This window comes from Dipodomys merriami, unplaced genomic scaffold (genome assembly GCF_024711535.1).
Source record: "Dipodomys merriami isolate MVZ:Mamm:240054 unplaced genomic scaffold, mDipMer1.0.p SCAF_4, whole genome shotgun sequence".
Lineage (NCBI taxonomy): Eukaryota > Metazoa > Chordata > Mammalia > Rodentia > Heteromyidae > Dipodomys > Dipodomys merriami.
In genome coordinates, this window is record NW_027205603.1 from 77,581,586 (window position 1) to 77,606,239 (window position 24,654).

The following is a 24,654-nucleotide window of genomic DNA, read 5'->3' on the forward strand; positions in this document are numbered from 1 at the left end:
CACACAATAACAACTAGGGCAAAGAAGATCAGGTAGGATAGACAGTAGTAACAAGCGCTGGTGAGGATATAGAGAAAGTGGAAATCACAAATGCTGGTGGCTTTGGTTACACATGGCATTACCACCCAGCCAGGTGAATACTGCTGAGTATAAACCATGTACTCACATAAAACCTTGCATATAGATATCCAAAGAAGCATTGATAGGAGCCAAAAATCTAAGACAAATTAAATGTCTACCCACTGATAAATAGTACATTTATACTGGATATCATTTAGCAAAAAAAGCAGCTAAATATTTACATGTGCTTATATCATGAGTAGACCTTAAAATGAAAGCCAACCATAAAGGACTGTATACTATATATTCCACTTATAGGAAATGCCTGGGATAGGTAAATGGGCAGAAAGCAGATGAGTTACATCTAGGAACTGGTGGTAATAGCTGTTATCTTTTAGCATGTTCAACTAAAAATTATTATACTATATACTTTAAATTTTAAGTGGGTAAACTGTATGGTACCCAAGTATGAAAGTATATTAAAGTTACATATTATATAACTTATATATTATATAAAGTATGAAGTATATTATAAGTTTATGAGTTGGATTTAATGATGAAACTGAATGACAGAGAGGCAGTTTCTGTTCTTGCCATCAGTCTGCATGGAGTGACTAATATTTTAGCTCCTTCAGATCTTGCCACATCCTTATTGTTCAGGAAAACTTACTGATCTCCATTTCAGTAATTAGGAAACTGGAGTACAAAGTGATTCATTAGTTTCCCTGAAGTAGCATAGCAATAAGTGTTAAGATCAGGATTTAAAAGTCAAGCCTCTGCTTCTTTGGGACTAGCTTACTTAAGTGAAGTAAGCCTGGCCCAAAGAAGCATAGGTCCCATGGTTTCCCTTATTTGCAATATCTAGTATAGGTATGAGTCAAGTGGAAAAGGTCAGATAATGTGATGTTAGGAAAATGAACCCTTAAATATGTATTTTAATGTTTTCGTTTCTTTCATGCATGTGTTTCTAATGCATTTATAAGATTATTTCTTTGTTGCTTTGTATGTCCCTCCCCCACAGTGTAACCCCCGCTTTCACTATATTTGATGTCAGTATAACATGTGGAGGAGATGGGGACAAACAAGTCGTTTAAGGATTCAGGTGGACCTGTTGCAACAATGAGAAGTACAAAATGTCATGTCAAAACCAACTTTACAATGTCGGTGTGGGCTGTGGAGGGGGGGTATAATTGGGTGGGGGGAGGGGGGAGGCTGGGAAGGGAGGTGAAGGGTAAACAAAGGAGGAGGCTGCAATGCTTGGTAAGAAATGTATACATTATCCTGCCCATGTAATTGTAGCCCCTCTGTACAGTATGTTCTCAAATAAAATAAAATTAAATTAAAAAAAAAAGTCAAGCCTCCCTGATACTCCCTGATACTACAACTCACTCTTCTTTCTTCTTGTATATTTTAAAAATGTTTATTCTGTGTGTGTGTGTGTGTGTGTGTGTGTGTGTGTGTGTGTGTGTGTGTGTGTGTGTGTGTGTATGTGTGTGTGTGTCTTTGTGTGTGCTGGTCCTGGAACTTCACTTCAGGGTCTGGGTATTGTTCCTGAGCTTCATCTTGCTCAAGGCTAGCACTCTACGACTTGAGCCACAGCTCCATTTCCACCTTTTTTCTTTGGTGGTTAGTTGGAGATGAGAGTCTCATGGATTATCTTACCCAGGTTGGCATCAAACTGTGATCCTTAGATTTCAGCCTCCTGGGTAGCTAGTATTAAAGGCATAGCCACCAGTGACCGACAAAATGTTTATTCTTTCAAGTTGTTAATACATTCATTTATTTAAAAATGCAAAGTGACACAAATGGTGTACATTCTTTTTCCATCTATCTTCTTCCCTACTCCACAGGTACAGGTGATTATATTCTTGTGTAACAATGAGGTGTTTTTCTTTTTTCAGGTTGTGGGGCTTGTACTCAGGGCCTGGGCACTGTCCCTGAGCCTCTCTGTGCTCAAGGCTAGCGCTCTACCACTAGCGCTCTACCACTTGAGCCACAGTCCCACTTCTGGATTTTTGAGTAGTTTATTGGAGGTAAGAATCTCATTGGGCTTTTCTGCCTGTGCTGGCTTTAAACCTCTATCCTCAGATCTCATCATTCTGAGTAGCTAGAGTTACAGGAACTACCTGCACCCACCTACAATCAGTATTTTCTTAAGTACACAAAACACACAGAGGCATTTTTATTTTTCCCTCTTTAGTCAATGTATGCTGTACATATTATTCTATACCTTTCTTTGTTTTTTATTTCTCATGGCATCCTAGAGATCCTTCTATATTACTAATTTTAACTCTAGATCTTCCTGCCTTTGCTTCTTAAGCACTGAGTTTACAGGCAAGTGCTACCATGTGCAGCCCATGTTAGTATTTGTTATGCTTATGTTTATAGCTTCAGAGAATTCCATTGTATAGATGTATCATAATTTAATTATTTTTGTACCCACAAATGGTCACTAAATTCTTCCCAAGAGCCTATACTTTGAAACTATTCCCAAAAGCAAGAAATAAACACATAAGAAATCTAACCACATTTACTATAAATTCCTTTCCTTAAAAGTGGACTACTTTGGAGATAGGAATCTTCTTTATGGTGATACTAGATTTTGAACTCAGGGCCTTGTGCTTGGTGGACAGGTGTGTTCTACCACTTTAGTCACACCCCCAGAACATTTTTTTTTTGCTTTACATTTTAGGTAAGCTTATCAGTTTTACTAGAGCTGATTTCAGATTACAATGATCCCAGTACCTCTGCCTCCCATGGTGCCAGCACACAAGGCCAAGAATTTTCCTTTAAGGTGCTAGTTGATTAGAAAAAAATAAACCCAACATAACTTAAGACATCTATGTAAAGGATTTAATACCATGTTCTTCAAAACTGGCATATTGAATCCTTAACTCTTAAGCTGATGCTATTTGTCATGGGGTCTTCACTGGGAAATTAGGGAATAAGGGTGGAGTATCACAAGTGGATTAGTGCCCAGAGATCTCCTTCTTTGCTTTGCTCGTTGAGAATAGCAGAAACTAGACCCCAGTAGAAGGCCTAGAAAGAAGCGACCTTCAATAGACACTGACTTCTCCATACCTTAACCTTGGCTTCCCAGCATCCAGAAGTAGCCCGAACAGAGTAGACAATCAACACCAACAGAAACAATGATATTCACACAGCCCTGTGGGATGCAGGGAGGTCTGTTCCATTCCTACAAGTGTCTATTGAAGGGAGGCCCAGGCATTCAGCATGCACCAAGGTATATACTGAGATCTGCCTGTTCTTTCTGCTGATTAAGATCTGTAGATAGGAAGACTCAAATATCTACTATGGAACAGAAGGTCACTCCTATGGCAAGTCTCACTTAGTTCCTTTAGCTGGAAGGAACTCAAGTTCTTACTGTAGCAAAACCAGATGCAAATATTTCAAAGCTTCTGTAGTTAGCTTTATAACCACTATTTTTAGCCTTAAAATCATGTGAGTTTTGTTTCCTATTTATTATCATTTTTGAGAAACTATTATATCAATAAGAGACTGGATTTTCTAAAGGATGTCTTATGTAAAATGAGTTTAAGTATTAATATGCAGTAAGAAATGTCACAGAAGCCTGGTATCAGTGGCTCACATCTATATTCTAGGTACTTAGGAGGGTGAGATCTGAGAATCGTGGTTCGAAGCTAACCAGGCAGAAAAGTCCTGTGAGACTTATCTCCAATTAACCATTCAAGAACTGGAAGTAAAGCTGTGGCTCAACGTGGTAGAGAACTAACCTTGAGCAAAAATGGTCAGGCCCCATGGCCAAAAAAGAAAGAAAAAGAAAAAAAGGAAAGGTCAGAGGAGTTTAAACAATATACCTAGAGTTAGAGAACAGTGATCTCTTTTAAAGAGAATGTACAAACGAAAAATGTGCAAGCTATTTACAGCTGAAGGAAGTGCTGACCACGAAATAGGAAAGGCTGAACTTAGTATTACCAGAACACAAACATGTACATGGCTTAATAGACTTGAGCACTATCTCAGGAAGCATCCTATGTATTATGCATCTGGTGCAACGAAGGCTCAGGAAATGATTTTGTAAAAACACACACAACTCCGTGAGCTTCACAGAAGGTGAATAGCTGAGGAAGTCCAGGTATTAAAGAGAAGCTGCTTATACCTAGATAGAAATCTGCTACTATGGTAGCTTCACAAATTTTCTGATTGTAACTATAATGTAAACTTGGAAAACAATGATAAATATAATGAAAACAATTAAAATCATTTACCATTCTACCACCCAGAGAGAGCTACTGAAATATTACATACTTGATTGCAATGTTCTTTCTTTGTACCTTGTGTGTGTGTGTGTGTGTGTGTGTGTGTGTTGTGCATATATATCTAATTGCAAGTAACATTTCATAAACGGATTCCCCCATTTCTTGAGTCCTTTCTCACATTATATATTCTTGAGGATGTAACTTGAAGGAGTATATCAGGTTGCACCTTGTGAAATTAAGCAGAATGACTTTCCATATTATTGAACCTCTAGGTTTTTTTCAATTGCTTTTCATTTTATAAATAGCACTTTGAATTCTTTGTTGTTGTTATAAATCTTCACATGTCTATCTCTTTATTAAGGGAAGTTAAAAGCATATCATGTTGTCATCTTCAAACTTAAATCACTCAGTGTAGCACTACCTAAAGACTCATACGTGGGGGTACCTCAGTACAAAAGTCAAACAATACTGAGCAGATAAACAATATTATTTTCATATAGCTCACAGTCTATAATTTATTCCCCTGCAGCAGCCTTCTTTCAGGCAGCACATTATTTCCTCTAGGCAAATGGACTATTACGGGGTTAATCTAAATGCAATAACATGAAAGTCGGCTGACCCAGATTTCTCCAATATCAGTATGCATGCAATTACAATATTCTGCAGATTGAAAAATACCCAAGGCTCTTGAAAACACATATTTTATCATGCTTTCTTGAAAATACATATTTTAGCATGCTTTTTTAAAAAATGATGCACAATGGGCACTAACAGGGAAACAAAGTTTACAGCCAGTGGAAGTTGACTTTGTGTAAACCCAAGTTACATATAAGGTAACAAGGTTCTTTTCAAAGTATAGATTTTTTCCCCTGCCACTTCATAGCTATAAGACTTCAGTGATCTCAAAACATTGAAGTTATTAATAATTCCTGTTTGGAATTACATGGCCTTAATAGCCCAGATTTAAATTCTCTTTAGTCTATATTTTTAAATTGTTTTATTCTCAAGAGTCAAAATAGGGTGTTCAAGAGGCAAAAAGTATGCGTATTTATAATTATATTTACATAAAACACATAAAAATACTTGTCTTCCATTAGCTAATGAAAAGCAAAGTAAAACAAACACAACATAATTTCTACCTATATCACTGTTAACTATGGAATCAGTCAAATTCCAAAGACACCCTCAGCATGTGTGGTTAGATGAAGACAACACAGCTGCACGGTACAGTTTTGCAGACTGTACACTGAACAACTCTAGACGATAAAGTCAAACACTGATTTATGTTACTGGCATACTCTGAGGCTGTGAAGTGCATACTCTATATAGCTATAGAGGGTGACCTTATTTATGCATCTCTTTCTCTGTAGTAAACTTTGAAAAAGAAATGTTTTGGGTGGAAAATGGTCTTTGTGTATATATATATATATATATATATATATATATATATATATATATATTTTTTTTTTTTTTTTTCTTTTTCAACAAAGGGATCCTGCAAGCAAATAGTGACTAAGTCCCCCAACCTCCCACGTGTCACTGTGACAGGCTCTTTGTCTTCCCCTTGGCTCTCCCCCCACCCACTGGAAGGCAGCAGGGTACCTTGTGTGAGTAACTGCAGGTTTCTGACCTCTTCTCGCACCTTCAGCTGGAGCACCTGTTGTAGGATGTGCTGTCTGAGGTTCTCCTGGGCAAGCCCCATGCGCTCCAGCTTCTTGTCTGTGAGTCTCAACAGGGCTCGTCCTGCAAAGGGGTTAAATGAAAAGAAAAGCAAATGAGCAGTTTGCTGGAGGATTTCCAGCTTGGGCTAACCTTGCTGAATAGAATTTTCCAACTAAGCACTGATGCTTCAGAGCAGGGGGTCTGGCTACAGGGACTAGCAGTCATAATATGCAGTTCAAACCCTATGAAATTAGGAAAATGGAGGGGATGGGTGCTGTTGGGAGAATGATGAAAGAGGTAATATGGACCAAGATGCACTACACTCAGAAGCTTATATGTCGTATTTATAAGATATTTCTTTGTTGCTTTGTATGTCCCTCCCCCATGGTATAACCCCTGTATTTGATTTCACTGTATTTGATGTTGGTATAATTTGTGGAGGGGAAGGGAAAAAAAAAACAAATTGTTTAAATAGGGATACGGGCGGGCCCATTGCAACAATGAGATGTACAAGTTGTTATGTCGAAAAATGAACTTTACAACTTTGGCGCGGGGGGGAGGGGAGGGGATGAGAAAGGATGGGAAGGGGAAACAAAGGAGGAGGCAACAATGCTTGATAAGAAATGTACTCATTACCTTTCCCATGTAATTGTAACCCCTCTGTATGGTATTTTCACAATTAAAAAAATAAGCTGATATGTTGCATTGAAACTCCTTTGTACAGCTACCTGAAGATAGTAAAAATATAATAGAAAAAGATTGGATGAAGAGAAGTCACATGTGTAAGAGAACTCTAATTTTTACACAATAGCAATAATCCTAACTTGTCTGTACATGCAGGTAGATAAAACGGCAAATTTCAAATCTGGATATATGGGTCACAGATTGCAGGTTTCCATAGAAACAATACTCTTCCTAGAGGTGGGTTCTTGAGCGGCCGCAGCAGTCTGTCACTGACAGCCCAGCTGCAGAACCAGATGCACTAACTAACTCTGGTTAGGAAAACCTCAGCAACACACAGCCTGAGGTACAAGCATGCTTCTATGAAACACGTATTGAAAGTCTGCCTTGAATCTGCAGCCCTCCACATGTCCACTGCACCACTGGCATTGGACTGGTGTCCATATCCAGCTGTTGAGAACTCTGTTCTTAGCTGAGGATAAGGTGAGTGAAGGAGAAACAAAGTGAACATGGACATCTGGAGAGTACTGAGCAAGGCACACTAGAAGTGAGTGCCTGCAGTGCCACCCACCCAGACACTGGGCAGCCCTGCACCATCTCCTCTCAGTCCATTTCTTTCCCCTAGAGGTCTGCATGCTTCCCCTCTACTGTGATTCCTATCAAATCCCATAAGTCTCTGCCACTCTGAGCTTGTGCTGGAATAAGCACACATCTGTTTCAATATTAACTATTCAGCTGTTCAAATGTTGTTATCTAAATCGTGAGACTATAGATGTTTTACTTTCCATTCCATAGAAAAAGAAGTGGAGAAATTAAAGAATATTTAACATGCAAAAACATTTCCAAACTCTTCACACTATGCTTCCAGTTATGCTTTATCTTCCTTGACAGAAAAATAAAAGGCTTAATCTTCAGGAGAAGGATCAAGGGTAATGTGCATAGAATTTCCTGATAAACCATCTGGGAAAGATCAGGATTGGGGAATGGGAATCTGGAGTGAAATCCAGTTCACTGGCTTCCATGGTTTCTTCAGTGCCATCAGGCTGGTGCTTTTGCCACTTTTTGCAATAATTAAATCATTTCTGGGAGCAATATCCCATCGATGTCCTTTTTCACTCCTTCTGCTGACTATGCATTAAAAGAAGAGTCCAAATAAATGTGCTGCTTTTCATGCAGGCATCAAGTAAGTAGTAAGGAGTCTGTCATCAATTATATCTTTAGTTTTCAATTTATAGTGTGGATTTTTGTTGCTTACCATAAAATACATTTTTTCCCACAAACATTGAACATTTACCAGATGTATCATGTGGGCATAATGATGACCAAGGCAGACGATGGTCACTCTTGAAGCTTTCAGACTGGCAAAGAAGGCAGCTAATGATGTGTCTACAGGTATGTGATGAATTCTATGTAAGGAGAAATATGAGAGCTCCCCCTATGATCCAGCAATCCCACTCCTGGGCATTTACACAAATGATCACAAACAAGGCCACACTAAAGCTACTAGCACAACTATGTTCATTGCAGCATTATTTACTACAGATAAGATATGGAACCAACTCAGATGCCCCTCAGTAGGTGAATGGATCAAGAAAATGTGGTATATCTACACAATGGAATTCTATGCCTCCATGAAAAAGAATGACATTGCCCCATTCCTAAGAGAATGGAAAGATTTGGGAAAAAATCACATTAAATGAAGTAAGCCAGACCCAAAGAAACATAGGTTCCATGGTTTCCCTCATTTGTAGCAATTAGTATATATCTAGGATGATCCTAGCAGAGGATCACAATAGCTCAATAGCTATGTACATATGCCCATATAAAATGATGACAATTGAAATGAACTTCAAGATATGGAAACAAGAGGGTTTTGTTGTTTTTAATGTACAGTATGAAGTTCTTTTTTTTTCCCCCATTTGGTTTATCCACTGTAGTCACTACTTTTGATCCTGGTACCCCTGGTACTCTATATCATGTATGCACATTTATCTGATTTGGGGAAGGAAAGGGGAATAAAAAAATGACAAAACAAGGACAAAGGGTGAACCAATGCAACAGCGATACTCAAAAGATGCTATGTAGGAAATGAACTTTACAACTTGCAGGGAGGGGAGTTGTGGGGGGAGGAAGTGGGAAAAAAACAAGGGAAGGGCTAACAATGTTCAACAAGAAATGTACTCATGACCTTACTTATGTAACTGTAACCCCTCTGTACATATCCTTTGCAACAAAATAAAATTAAATTTAAAAAAATCCCAACAAAACAAAGAAATATGGGAGCTCAAAATTGGATGACTTCATCTGGTTTGGGCATTGGGAAGCCATCATATAACGAACGCCGTTTAATCTAAGACTTAAAGAGCAAGTAAGAATCACAAGAACTAGATAAAGCAAAGATTTTTACAAGAGTCCAGTAACAGTGTGGATGAAGAGGGAGGCTGCTATTGCAGACACACAAGAAAGACAGCACTTGGATGGCTTTAACTTTGTCACAAGAGCACGGTGGTTCTTTAACCACTCATTGACACACAGAGAGGATGGAGAGTGAACAATAATCATCTCCATCTCAAAGCACCGAATGAGTCTGCTAGTTCCTCAAACTGGTTATAAATGGTAGTTAGGTGATATAGGCAGAGTGGAGTTGGGAAAAACTCAAAGTCTTTACATCATTAATACTCCCAATTCTTCTACTTCTTTCCTTTATCAACACTGTGCTCAGCACCATCCTAGGCCTGCCACAAGTCTAAGTGCTGGGGATATGCGCAGTGTCTTCTGTCCTCCCAGTGCTCCTTGTGCAGTGTGAGGAAGAAGATGTACCAAAACACCGAGGCCTTCTCCAGATATGGAAACCAAGATTTTATGTCAGGTTGAAGTAAGTGCTCTAAGACAAGGCAGGGTGTGGAGCTGGGGGGCCAGGCAGGGACTCCCGACAGGAAGATGATAGATGTTGTGCTTTGGGGGATTAAGAAAGTGAAAAGGTGACACTGGAACCAGAAGTAAATAGGAAGGAATAGAATTGCCAAGGCATTTAGGGGAATGGCTAGTGTCCCCGTGGCAGACAGTACAGGACAAGAGAATAATAGGAAACAGAGTCTGAGAGCAGGCAGGGGCTAGATAATACAGCCCTGTCTACAAATAGATAAGTTTTGAGCAAGGGTAACTTGGGCACAACATCAGGTTAACAGAATCTTTCTGTCACTAGGTGGAAAGTGGATCAGGGGTAGAGGGCTAAGTATAGGGCACTCAGAACAGTCTGGAAAATACCACAGGAAGCCTAAACAGGAAGTGGTGGTGCCTTAGGACTGCAGAGGAAGAAAAGAGTAAGAACCCTGAATCTATTCTTAGACTTTGTAATGCCTACAAGTAGCACATGAAGGAAAAGCAGATCTCAGAGATGATTCAGATTTCCAACCTGACCCACCAATGGCTGGTGGCTCCAGTAGTTAGCAGGAAATGGAGTCACTTCTCCAGGAGAGGATGTGTTGGATGAAGGAAATCAGAGATGTGCTATGTTTTTCCCCTTTTGGGAACACCTGGGATCTGGAGGAACAATGTACAGGATACAGTTGAACAAAAGAGGACAATTAAAATTGTTTCACTTGGTGGTTGGCATTAAGAAAAAGACCTGAATTCCATCAGAAGTCCTTCCTCAATGATAGCAATACACAGAACTTCTTGTGGAGGTCCAGGCCAGGAAATACACAGCCGAACAGTAAGCTGTTATACCAACCTGGGAAAGTGAGTTTTGCTGCATCTGAAGATATCACTGTGTATGCCAGCTCCATAATGGTAGCTGGGATGGGCCACGAGGTACTCATACATTCAGTTATTGTTTCTGGATGAGAGAGGTATTGAATTTGGTAGATTAGGTAAGTCAGATTCCTTATAGAGTGGACCAACTTCTGGCTTTTGAGCTAAAAATCCTCATTTGAGCCACCAACATTGTAGATTTCAGACTTAGCAACTTCAATAATCACACAACAGTTTATTTCTCTCTCTCTCTCTCTCTCTCTCTCTCTCTCTCTCTCTCTCTCTCTCTCTCTCTCTCTCTCTCTCTTCCCTCCCTCCCTCTCTCCCTTTCTCTCTCTGTATGGAAACATACACACATATATCACTCTTAGGAAAGTCCAACTGGTATCTTAATGCCTAATAGATAATAAAAATTACACCATAACACAGAATAACAGCGAGGGTCAAATAACATATGCACACACCCTTCACAATTCAGAACCACCGTGATAGGTGGGTGCCAAGGCTCTATACTCCTCCGCTTCTTCCTCTTCCTCCTCCTAGCAGTGTGAACAGTTACAGTGTGTGAAATACAGTGCTAAGTACTTTACATGGACAAACTCATTTAAAACAGGTCTCTGAAAGTATTATGACTGATTAAGAGCTATCATAGCTAAAGGTCTTATACCTAACAAGCCACTGTAGAAGTTATGATGCTAACCAACTCACTCACCTGGAGTAGAACCTCGTGTTCTCTGGCCCATGGCTTCTGATTCATACAAAGGGGCCTACACTCAGGCAACGAGGTTGAAGGCAGGTAATGGAGACACAGGCCTCATATCACCATGTACAAGGTCTTCTCTCAGAAGTCAGAGGCAGAGTACTGAAGGGCCTGGGGCAGCAGCCACTGAGCAGGCTCATCACTTCCTTATCACTGTGTGAACCATGGACTGACCTGGCCCCTCTACTAGGAGCTAGAAGACAGATGAGGAGGAGGATTTCCCCGCCAGAGGCGCAAGTACAGGTCCTTAGGGAGCTCATGGAAGAGGTGCCTAAGTTTTGGCAACCCTTGAACAAAAGACAAAACTCAAGGAGGTGCATAGGAAGGAGAAAGGCATGTGAGGCACAGGAAAGAGGGAGAACCAGAACAGGACATAGAAGGAATCTGGCAAAGGACTGCACTGCTGGGCGCGAAGCAGGAAGCAGGGAAGAGGCTTCGCCTGGGCTATGTCTCACAGACCAGCCTTGATCTCACAGCTCCCTTTGTCTCCTCTCTATGGAGGAGCACATGTAGATATAAGAGGGGATGTGCACAGTAGTGAAACACCCCACTGCACAATGAATAGCAGCACCCTATTTTTGCCTATGACATTCTTTACCCATAGATGGCAAAAGAGACTCTTTGTTGATGTTCATCCCTGGTAGAGCTCTTCCTCTCTCCCTTTCCCTTTCTTCTCTTTCTCTTTTCTCTTCTCCTTTCCTTTCCATAGTACTGGATTTTGATGGCCCCCAACCCTTTCTTCCTTTTAGTTATCTTTCAGATAGTCTTGTCCTTTTACCCCAAGGCTAGTCTTAGACTGAGATTGTCCAACCTATTATTCCTGCAGAGCTGGGATCACAGATGTGTACCACCATGCTCAGCTTGTGTGTGAGATGGGGAGGATGGGGGTTTTGCTTAACTTTTTGTCTGGGATAGCCTTCGATAATGATCCTCTCAATCACCACCTCCTAAGTAGCTGGGACTACAGACATACATCACCATGTCTGGCCTGGAGCTTTTAATAATTAAAAAATCTCTATGGGATTTTTTACCTTGAAAATACTATAGAATGTTCTTGCCTATTACATTTATTCTTATCTTCTCTTATATTTTGGGAGTACTGGGCATTGATTTACTGGGTCCTTGCACTTGATAGGCAGGAACTCTATCGTTTTGAGTCATGCCTTGAAACCTTTTTGCTTTGATTATCTGCTTTATGTCCAGTTTGACTTGGACTGCAGTGTTCCTACTTGTGGTTCCACGTGTAACTGGGATTACAGGAATCCACTACTGCACTCAGCCATTGTGATTCTCCTGTAATTGGATATCAGGCATCCACTAGTGCATCCAGCCATTGGTTGAGATGAAATTGCCTGAACTTCTGTTGGCCCAGGCTGGCCTGAGCAACTGTGATCCCTTGATCTCTGCCTTCCAAGTTGTTGGGATTACAAGCTTGAGCCACCACACCAGGCTTTTATATATATATTCTAATCACCTTCTACCATCATTGTAAAAGCTGTATGAATACAGGGCTTCCCTGATATTTCCAAGTGCTTAAGCCAAGCCTGACTCAATGTTGGCACTGAATATTTGCTAAAATATTGTTGAACATGTGTCCTGGATAGAACAAATACAAATTCTTTGCTGAACTGTTCCGATTACTAAGGGGGAGTTGTTCCTTTTTGGACTTTCTCCTGAGGAATAATGCTATACTTGCTGTGCATGGCTCTCTTTGCTGCCATGTTGAGAGAATATGCTACAGAATTAAATTAGCAGAGATTGCAGAGCTAAGAATGAAAGAGAGAGATGTGAGGTGAGAGGAGAAGGAGGGAGAAAGGCAAAATAATTTCATTTCCTCAATATAGCCCTGCCTGAAGTGAGACTCTGTGGGTTTCTGGGCTATGCAAGTCAATGCATGGTGAAGGTAGATGGGAGAAAAGAGGAGGGGCTAGTTGAGCTCCTCTGAATCATATGTACCATGAGAATCTTGACAAACAGATCCTAGCTGGTGAGTCACTAAACTGTCACTTCCCTTACTCGATCTCAAAAAACATCTCCTGTGGTGTAGTCCTGTGGTATAGGTAAGAATGTAATTTGTTTTTTTTTTTAACTTAATGATTGGAAAATGTTGGCATTTTCATTATTATTCCTTAGAAAGTACCTGGAATAAACCTTAAATTTGGCTGTGCACTTCTATCTGTTTGATGCACTTGGCTACCCTGCTTACCCAATCACTCCAGAGGTCACGAACCCAGAGCCCTGGCTGTCAGGATGGTAAGATGGTGTGGAGAGAACTTGCTCTAAGGGACCACTGAAATGAGGTGGACTCCAGTGGGCTGGACAGTGGCTTTCCTAAAATTGGCAATTTTAAGACATGTGGCTGTGTAAAAATGCAGCCAGAATAGAGAATGGTAGTTGCTGCTTTTCCTACTTTTAAGTTAAGACCAACTGAAAATCCAGACGCTTATGACATTTCTCAGGTTAAAAAAAAATTCAGTTGTAAAATGCAGTGCATCTTCTTCAAAACTAAGAAAATGGAGAGAAGAGGTAAGGCTGGAGGGATGGGGAGAATGGTGAAAGGGTAGCATCTCCTTTGTACAACTACTTAAAGCTAAAATTAAATGTAAACAATGAATTAAAAGTGTTGCCCACTTTTCCCATGTTATAAGAGGCATACAAATCATGGGCCATATTTGGCTGAAAAATTGTCATACTTTCAATATCTTGACTTTTCTTCCTTTTCCTTCCTCATAATTTCTGCTTTCACAGGAAAAGAATTTTGGGCGGTCTCATCCTCAGGGCTTTAACTGACTGTAGGAACGGGATGTAAGCTGTGCCACTGAATTCTGTGCAACCTATTGTAAGTTAACAGCCAATTGTGACCAAAGGGAGTCAAGGACTAATCTGAACAAGCCCTTTGTTTACTATCACCTGGAGATGTACTGCATGTCCATCTTCTTAAACCTCCAACCCAATGTCCCTGAGTTCTTAAAGATAGCTACGAATCACCCAATAACAGAGCTAGTAGCAAGGACTCAGAGGTCAGCCAACCCAATACCTCATTTCCTGGCAAGATGAGTGAAACCTTCCAAGACCAATCCATCTACTTTCACTCCTACCTGTGAGTGTAGCCCAGTGCCCAGCTTGCTCTTTTGCTCTTAGTGACATTCAGTGATTAGCAGTCAATTCCTTACTCTTCCGTAGGTCAAGGAGAGAAGGGTTAATAGAAATTTGCCCTGTGGTTACTGTAAGTACTTTACCTACTTATGGGAAATGCATATTGATTTATTATTATTTTTTTACCAGTCTTGGGTAAAAAGACTGTTTTAGACAATCTGCTTTTTTCAGCTGACTCTATTCAGGAGCTGATGATGTTAATAGGAGGAAATTGGAATAACATTAATTCCCACCTGAAATATAAATTCAGAGAGAAAATATATTCCAGTGCTTTTCAAATAGAGTAAAAAAAAAAACCTGTGGCCCTGTGTTATTTTTAGCTCTTTCCCCATAAGTAAGTAAAAGGTTAAATATTTTTATGTTGTTAGTAGTACATGGAGTTACCAAACCCCCTCCAAAAATTACTTTTAAAGTTAGGCGCTGGTGGCTCATGCCTATAATCCTAGCTACTCAGGCAGCTAAGATCTGAGGATCGCTGTTCAAAGTCAGCCTGGGCAGGAAAGTCTAATCAACCACCAAAAAACTAGAAGTGGAGCTATGGCTCGAAGTGGTAGAGTGATAACCTTGAGCACAAAAGCTCAGGATAAGCGCCTGGGCCCTGAGTTCAAGCCCCATAACTAACAATAACAACAACAACAGCAACAAAATTACTCTTAAAAACACTAAAACATTTTGTATAGGGATTTTGTTTCAGTCCCTGAGATGACTCAGAAATTGCTTCTCTTGAACCTAGAGCAGATTTTTCAAGCAAGGAAGTCTAGTACCAACCTAACAGAGACTAAGGTTGAAGATTTATGATAAAATAAATGACCTTAAAGGCCTTTCCTGCCCTTGATAGATAAAACAAGTCTGTTGGTACATTTACTTTTATTTGTCAGGATCTGTATGCATTATTTTGGGTTTCTCTATGAATCAAGAGTCACCAGATGCATTAGGCATCTTTTACAATTAATTAGTACAGAGCATATAAAAGGTCTTCAGGTAAATGTCACTGTCTTCCTCCTCAATATTCTTCTCATGTCCATAAACAGACAACCACAGGCCACACATAGCATTCATATACTGAAGAGAACAGGCACACGGGAGGCTGGTAGTTTTTATTACATGTATTTACTTTAAGTAATACTGATAGCCACCGTAATGCTTAAAGAAATGTTTTAAACCAACATTGAGTTTCTTTTCTTGATATTGAGGAATTTGTTTTTCCTTAGGCTTCAAAAATTTAATAATCAGTGGTTGCAATTAATAAGTGAATATTGTCCCTGTGTCAGATACCTTCAGTAGAGTTAGAGAGAGTAGGCATGTCTTTTTCATTAGACTAGCCAAACCTTAATATTGCACGCAGTGATCTGATAATCTTGTTCCAGAGCTGATGAGACTGACATCTGGCTTTTGTCTGGACTTCACAGTCCAGGCCTAGTCTAGTCCTGCTTATCCAGCTTTTAGCTATATGACAGTTGACACATTTCACTCTTCAGGTCACAGGTTCTCCACTTGATACATGGGGATTGTACAACATTTTCTCTCTTATCTGTGCTGGCAAGAATTCGTTGCCATAGACTAAATAAAACAGCAATATTGTTGTTTTCTCAAGGAAAAGCACAGGATGACCCAAGGCCCTAGGCAGCTATGTAACCCACTCTCACAGGAAGATGGAGCACCAAAATGGATGGATGGGATCTAGATAGTGACAATGGAAAACCTTTCTAGGAAGGAAGATGGAAAAGGAAAAGGAGAAAAGAACATTCTTTTTTCTTTTTTTGTTGGTCATGGGGCTTGAACTCTGGGCCTGGGCGCTGTCCCTCAGCTCTTCAGCTCAAGGCTAGTGCTCTACCACTTGAGCCACAGTGCCACTTCCGGTTTTCTGGTGGTTTATTGGAGATAGGAGTCTCACGGTCTCTCCTGCCCAGGCTGGCTTTGAACCGCGATCCTCTGATCTCAGCCTCCTGAGTAGCTAGGATTACAGGTGTGAGCCACTGGCAACCAGCAGAGTAAGGGTTTGTATATGACATTTTTATACATGTATGTACTTGGTCACAGTTACTCCCTCTCTTACTCTTTCCTATTCCCCCTCCTTTCCATCTTTCCCTTTCTCCTTCCACATCCATAGTAGATCCTGATTAACTTTGATGCCTTTGGCTTTTGGATTCTCCTTTGGGTTTTCATAGTTTTTACAAATGAGAAAAAACAAGCATTACTTGGTCTTTGTGGGATTGATTACTTTCACTTAACATAACTATCTCTATCTATTTCCTGCAAGTGACAAACTTTCATTCTTCTGGGTGCTGGCGGCTCACACCTGTAATCCTAGCCACTCTGGAGGCTGAGATCTGAGGATTACGGTTTGACGCCAGCCCAGGCAGAAAAATCTGTGAGAATCTTATCTCCATTAGCCACCAAAAAGCTAGAAGTGGAGCTGTGGCTCCAGTGGTAGGGTGCTAACCTGAGCACAAAGCTCAAGGGCAGCCCCAGCACACACAAAAGACACAAACATGCTATTAAAGTATACTCAAGCTTTTCTGCTTAACATTGTCTTTCTAGAACAGGGTTTCATAGCCCCTCTGGGGATTGTGTACCTACTTGTCATGAGGAAACTGGCCTGTCCTATCCATTGTAGGGTGTATTTCTGAAAATATCTCTGACCTTTCATCTGGCAATCTTGTTCCAATTTCATTAATCAAAAATGTCTAATGAAGGTTAACACTATCCTGGTTGTGAATCACTGATCTATAAGTGTGCTTTTAAAGAACTGATTCTCATAATGATAATAAAAGGTAGATTCATCCTCAAATTAAAAGTTAGATAGATTGGGAGACAAACCAATATAGAACACACTTTTAGGGGAAAGCTTCTACTATGTTCGGATCATTTTTCATACGTTGTGCCAAATTAATCTATGACACTGGCCTGAGATGAATTCTTAATCTCCATTTTAAGGATGAGGACAATGATATTTTTGGTGATAATGTAACACACTCCCTCCCAAATAACAACAAATAAAAAATAGAAGTATCAGGACAGGGATTCAAATCAGTTCTACAAGTAGAAACTTCCATGATTTTGATCTTGAAACTTCTCAAAGCATATACCCATGGTACTTTGTAAAATTTAAACGAAGAAAACTCATGAATAAGAGTAATGAAGTCTGACAAAAGTTTAATTATTGCAAGAAGAATAAAGTAACATTGAACTTATGCTTTTTATATTTTTCATGCTAGTACTGAAGTACTAGTACTAGTACTCAGAGCCTAGGTGCTATCCTCTGGCTTGCGGTGTTTCACTCCAGGCTGGCACCCAACCACTTGAGCCACATCTCCACTTCTTTGCTAATAATTAGAGATGAGAGTTTTACAGATTTTCCTGCTCTGTTTCCTGATGAGTTTTACAGACTTTCCTCCTCAGATCTCAGCCTCTTGAGTAATTAGGATTATATGTATGAGCTACCATAACTGGTTTGAACTTAAGCATTTTAAAACCAAATCTAAGTTAGAAAAGAAAATTATACACAACTTCCTTCCAACTATGTATTTTATTCTAACTTACTTTTTATTACTATTTATGGTCAATTACAAAAAGAGTGCATTAAGTGTATATTCTATTTGTACTCATGGTGAACAATGTGTTACTTAGGACCATGGTTTGAAATTCTTTGAGAACTTTATAGAGAGGATATTGCTGTAGAGCATTGACTTTAATGTAATTATTGGAGAAAACCAAAGTGGGCAAGGCTATATTTTTATTTTAAAAAGAGTGTGTGTATATGTGTGTCTGTTTGTATATGTGTGTATATGTGTGTGCAGGTATGTCTGTGTGAGTCCTGGCACTTGAACTTAGGGCCTATGCACTGTTCAAGGCTAGTGCTCTACAACTTGAGCCACAGCTCTACTTCTGTCTTTTTCGGTGGTTAATTAGAGATGAGTCTCACAGTCTCATAGACTTTCCTGCATGAGCTGGCTTCAAGCTGTGATCCTCAGATCTCAGCATCCTGAGTGGCTAGGATTACATGTGTGAGTCACTGATGGTGGCTTAATGTTTGTTTTTATTTATGCATTTTAACTGTTTTTGTTTTGTTTGTAAGGAGACCAAAGGCTGGAGAAGAAAGATTGGCTTTGACGCTGGGTGTCTCCTCATGCTGGCTGTGTCATCTTAAGTAACTTACTAAATGCTTACACAATTTCTTAAAATGTACACGATTGAATCATTTAGATTTTTATGCAAAAATTAGATAATAAATTAATAAACTTACATGGTATCTAACTTGGTTTGGGTTATTTCAAATGAAGTATTAAACAAAACCTGCATAGATTTCATAGTGTTATATACACAGTATAATTGTGAATTTGTTCACATTCTCTTCTTCTCTATTTAAGTCTGGGCTCTTTTTGAAGAGAACACAAGTTACCTTTAACTCAGTGACTCTAGAGCTCAGCAGGTGGTACAAGTTCATAAAAGTTTGATGAATAAATGAATGGCAATGTAAGAATAAAAAAAATCTCTAAAGGGACTTGCCTAAAGTTACATGGCTAATAAGTAGCTAAGCAAAGACTAGAACTATATTGCTAATATAAGGTAAACGGTACCTGCCTTCAGTCCAGCATTCATCTAATAAGTACTTATTGTCCTACTATGTGCCTGATATTAGGTCAAGTCCTGGGCATTTATATTGAATCCAATATATACAATCCCTGTGTTTTCAGCTTCATGGAAGTACTAAAAATTACTCAGATAATTACAAAATTTCAACAGAAAAATAATACAATGCTTTTAGTGAAAAGAATGTAGGAAATGTAAACATATGTGGGAAAAGTAAATTTGAAGAAGGTACTCTGAGGCCTCTATCTCAAGTATCAGACAGAACAGAGAGGAGTAGGTTGACTGTTTTTGAGGCAGAAGGAACATGCATGTAAATTTATTGTAGAACAGGGCTCCAAATGAAGGCAATGAAACCAAGGGGGAGGCCAGGGACTTAAGATGAGGGTAGGTGGCAGACCAGGGCAAGATCACATTTTGGAAGCAGATCAAGGATCTTGCTATTTACTGTTAGTGTAATGGAAAGTCAGTGTAGAGTTTTGCTTAGAAACATGATGATGAAATTTATATTGCAACGTTTTCTCTCTGGTTTCCTATAAAAAGTAATCTGAGAGTTGAGAACCTAGAAAATGCTTGGAAGTAAAGTCATTAGGAAACTAGCTTTTGATGAGCTAAGACATCCTGGTAGTTTCTATTAGAAAATTACAGATAGGACAAGCAGAGAGGAGAAAATTGCATGTAGAAACACAAGAACTGGGTAAAAGATTCAGTATTTGTGTTCCTGACTTGGGAGATAAATGAAAGTTTCAACTGTTGATATGGAAAATATCATGTCAGCAAGTATGAAGGAAAAGAACAATAGTTCTTGTTTGGACATGGAAGAAATTGGGTCTGACTGTGTTGATAGGATGTTCAATAGAAAGGCAAAGCAGGCATGTAAATGTAAAGGCTCAAACTTCAGGAGGAAGCCATGTCTGGAATTTTATCTTGGAAGTCACCATCGTAGAGTTGACATCAAACACCCTGGGCAAGGAGAAATGGAATGTGAGCAAAGAGCTCCCATTCCTGATGGAATGAAGAACTGTAGTATGAAGTGGGTACTGTGGGTAGATAGTGAGAAGGGCTCCTGGGGAGTGGCTGGAGACATGGAAAGAAATGAGAGAAGGAGATGTTAAGAGTGTGGTTCAAGCTGGGTGCCAGTGGCTCATGTTTAAACTTTTAGCTGTGCAAGAGGCTGAGGATTAAAGTTTGAAGCCAACCTAAGCAGGAAAGCCTTTGCAGCTCTACCTCCAACTAATCACCAAAAAAGTAGAGGTGTGGCTCAAGTGGTAGAGCACCAGCTTTGAGGGAAAAAGTTAAAGGATATCACTCATACCCTGAGTCCAAGCCCCAGTCCCGTACCCCAACAAAAATGCAAAACAACAAAAAGCATGTAGTTCAAGAACCTGGTCATCTATTGTATGTGGAGGAATCTAATATTAGATTATTAGAGCAAGACTTGCAATGGCAAGTCAGTGAAGCACAGAAACCCTGATTTGCGGTTGATTAGAAGAGTAGAGTCATGTCTAGATCATATAATAACGGCTGTTCTATTAGGTAAGGTATTTTTCATTTGACCCAATAGACAAAGGTAAAGGACTTACATGGAAATGGATCCATAAACCTCTGCTACCTCATTATTACAATAAAAACCATCATCGTAAACAATTTATTGGAAAATTATGATGTGCTGGGGATAACTGCCAGCAATTGCTCTTTCTTTAATGTCATATTTGTGACAATCTTCTGGGTATGTTCAATTATTAGTCTCATTCTTTAAATGGAAAAATTGGGCTTGAGGATTTAAATAATGTCAGGATAATCACATACATAACAAGGAGGAAGCAGTGAAATTGCAAATGACTATTTTTCAATTCCAAAGCTCATCTCCACTACCTTCCGTGCTGCCTGATCTTTTTCTGCATATACAAGAAATCATTTGAAAAGGAAGAGAATCTTTCCATGTTGTTTAATTTCCAGCCCTCATTAGAGTGCCATCAATCTCGTTTCTGTATAATTCTAGAAAGTGAACAATGTTACTTGACAAAAGTAGTTCAGTGGTATTGAGGGAGGAAGTTTGCGGGGAGAGAGATGGGTTAAAAAGGAAATGAAATGAAGCACTACTGTAAGTGATAGAAATGTTCTGAACTTGAGTCTAGTAATGGCTTCTCTGGGCCATTCGTAGATAAAAACTCATCAAATTTCATACTATTAAGTACGTACAGTTAATTGTACACCATAAATGGTTGATAGAACAGTGGGAAAAAAGAGAAAAGTGGAGTGAGAAGGATCTGAGAAAAGTTGAAAACAGATACTATAAACTACATAAGGCCACAAATCTCAATAATAACTGATTCTACTGAGTGAGAAAGATTATATGCTATGCCATGTTGAGCTTTCTTGCAGATGAAAGCGTTTATAACTGTTCGAGTAGCCAGTTGACAGCTGTCAAGCCCTTCTGGGAATTAGCTTGTATTCAGAGCTACCTTGCCCTCTTCTTAAAAGCAGCCTGATCCAATGACTGGGGACATGGGCAGGGAAAGACTAGATCCAGCCTCTAACCTAACCTGGCCCAACCTGGAAGAGCAATTCTAGCTCCAGAGTTCCCTTAGGGTCAACCAAGTCCCAGCTGTGCTGAATAATCACATCCTAGCCTCAACTCTGCACAACTCTTTTTCATCTCTCTCAAAATTGCTGCACACAAGGACACTATCCAATAAGCTTCTGGGTGGCAGATCACCTTCTCTGAGCTAGCGTCTTACTCTTACAGGATTTTAAGGTGTGAAGAGGTGCTAATAGATTCCCTGACACAAACATTTCATGTAGCCCATGGTGATGTTAAAACTGACCAGGTGGCTTTATTGTACTACCTAGCATATTTATAGGTCATCTGTCTTTACAGAGAGTAGATATGTGTGTAGGAAATGAAAATGACTTTTAATAGTGGCCTTGGAAATGTATAATTAGTAAGACAAACTGCTAAAAATTCTGTGTACATCATCTATTGATTTTATAAGTGTGTCTCATTTTCCATGAACACTGTGAGTACTATATAATCACAGTACACTATGTACTTGAACACTATATAAATCACAAATACATACATAAATATGCATACACATGCATATATTTTCACACATATATAAACATTTATGCATAATCAATTTTGCTGAGGGCAGATAATTCATGGTTGACATGAATTAACTATCAGTTTCTCACAGGTAGACACAGTTACTTTCCTCTCATTTTTAAGATTCATCAACTAACATCTAGAGAGGTTAAGAATCCTGACAATGGCTTTCTAGCCTAAACAATTAGTGCCTTTGGTCAAACCTATGACAAGCAGAAGCCAGACAATTTAGATTTTATTAATATAACACAATCAACATTATTTTGAACAATTTTTTACATAATAAACAAAACAAACTATAACTCACTGATCCATGATTGTAGGTGTTTGTATAGTAAGTTTCCATTACAAGATATCTGGATAGCCAGGCGCTGGTGGCTCACGCCTGTAATCCTAGCTACTCAGGTAGCTGAGATCTGAGGATCGCAGTTCAAAGCCAGCCTGGGCAGGAAAATCAGTGAAAATCTTTACTCCAATAAACCACCAGAAAACCAGAAGTGGCGCTGTAGCTCAAGTGGTAGAGCGCTTGCCTTGAGCTGAAGAGCTGAGGGGCAGCGCCCAGGTCCAGAGTTCAAGACCCACGACCGACCAAAAAAAAAAAGAAGATACCTGGATAGTAAATAAATAAAAGTCACACACAACAAAGCCACAGGGAAATGAAGAATCATTCTCTGACATTTCCTCAACAATTGAAATGAGCTTGCTTTCACAATGGAAATGTTTTCCTCTGTATGCTGCGTAATGGAGCATAGCAGAATACACGCCTTCAGCTACAAAAATCTGTAAATCAACACACATTGCACCATATTGGCACAAGCCACGAGCGGCCTCTGTCCAAGGAGGGGGCTGGTGCCAATGAATACTGATCAGCCACAACAAAGAGCTGAGGTTGAGAAAACATCTTCTACCTGACAAATGTATCGCTGCCATATTATCAACAGCTTTGATTCAATGAAGACTATATTGGTTAAATTAAGTGGACTACATAAAGATGTCAAATGTTACAATTTCACTACTCCAGTGAAGAATAACTTTGAAATGTGCCCAAACTGGAGAAAAGAGATGGGCCCCCTCTTTGAAATGACTTTACATCTCCAAGGGCATATCAAATTTCTTTTGGTTCGGGTTAGATTTTACAGTGGCACATCATCTCACTCGAAGGACTCTGGACCATTTTTGTAATTTGCTTCTAACAGAAAGGATGTTAGTGTTTGAACTGAATATGTTCAGAGCTCTTCCTCTTTCATAAAGCACTCTGAAAACTAGACAGAGCTGAAAATTTGAATTTATACTATTTTTTTCAGATTTCTTTCCACAGTAAGTCAATAGCCATCCTGATTTTGTTCTTTCTCTAATCTTTTCTTTCTCCTTAGATCCTATATATTTCTGCATTGGATTGTCACATTTCGGGGCATTATTGAAAATACAAAACCACTAAAACCTCATGAGGCTATGTAAGAAATCTATGAGAATTCATCATTTTAAAATACGTGTGTGTGTATTTGTGTGTGTATGCATGTATGTGTGTGCACACTGGTCTTGGGGCTTGAACTAGGGCCTGGGCACTCTCCCTGAATATTTTTGCTCAGGCTGTTGCTTTACCACTTGGACCACCACTCCACTTCCAGCTTTTTGCTATCAAAGAAGGCACATGCATTTGACACCAAGATTTATATGCCACTGGAAGTACTTATAATCTTTTGGAGATAAAAATCTCATCAACTTTTCTGCCTGGGCTGGCTTTGAACAGCAATCCTCAGAACTCAGCTTCCTGAGTAACTAGGATTGCAGGCTTGGGCAACCGGCACCCAGTTAAATTTTTTTTAATTTGAAAATTGTTTGTTTTTGAGACAAACCATCATTATGTAGTCCAGGCTGGCTTTGAACTCACAATCTTCCTGTCTCAATCTTCCAAGTGCTGAGATTATAGGAATGTGCCACTACATGTGACCTGAGAAAACATCTTTTAAATAAACTACATAATATTATCTGCTTCCACAACACACAGAATTCATACACACACACACACACTGACTTATATCTTTTGAAGATATTGATATTGCTCAAATGTTTACTATATGTGTCTCTGCATTTAACCTTGAGATTTTATTTTCAGAGTATCTTTTCATCGCTCATAAAGGTATCCACATGATTTTTCATTTGTAACATGAAAGTGAGCCTTTCTTGAATATGATTTACATTTTCTTTATTTCTTTCTTATTAGTTATATTTGAAGGTCAATATTCTGATTTATAAAACTCCATTTCCTTGTCTTTCTAAAATAAAAGGCCTACATTTAAAGTCAACAGTGTCTAAAAAAAATCCACCACATTTAATTGTGAAAACCTATGCAACCCAGGGAAGTTAGAGAAGAAAATGCCACAGCTATGAAAAGAAATAATTCAGTATCACAAAGTCATTGAGATTAGAGATAGAAAGGCTCATTAGGTCATCTATCAAAGAAGGCTCATGCATTTGACACCAAGATTTAATATGCTACTGGAAGTACCTATAATTTTCTGATAAAGTAGGGAAACTAAAAAAGCACATTTAAAGAGTCAGAGCCCTCAATCAAAGGCACAAGTCCTTATAGACCAAAATATCACAGAGAAATATGTAAGATGTAGAGGAGAAGCAAATGG

At 39.3% G+C, this 24,654-nt stretch overlaps 1 protein-coding gene and 1 long non-coding RNA gene across 6 annotated transcripts in view; one reads left to right on the forward strand and one right to left on the reverse strand.

The window, feature by feature from the left end:
• The window catches only part of Samd12 (sterile alpha motif domain containing 12), a 401,118-nt gene that overhangs the window by 170,438 nt on the left and 206,026 nt on the right, over window positions 1–24,654 (reverse strand). For all 5 annotated transcript variants that reach the window (XM_069991305.1, XM_069991303.1, XM_069991301.1 and 2 more), the window contains exon 4: window positions 5,904–6,044. In XM_069991305.1, the coding sequence (XP_069847406.1) occupies window positions 5,904–6,044 (141 nt within the window). The remainder of the gene's footprint in view (window positions 1–5,903; window positions 6,045–24,654) is intronic.
• On the forward strand, window positions 13,175–18,496 carry LOC138805962 (uncharacterized). The gene is made up of 3 exons (XR_011365688.1): window positions 13,175–13,217; window positions 13,906–13,996; window positions 18,392–18,496. It is a non-coding gene; the product is annotated as an uncharacterized lncRNA (long non-coding RNA).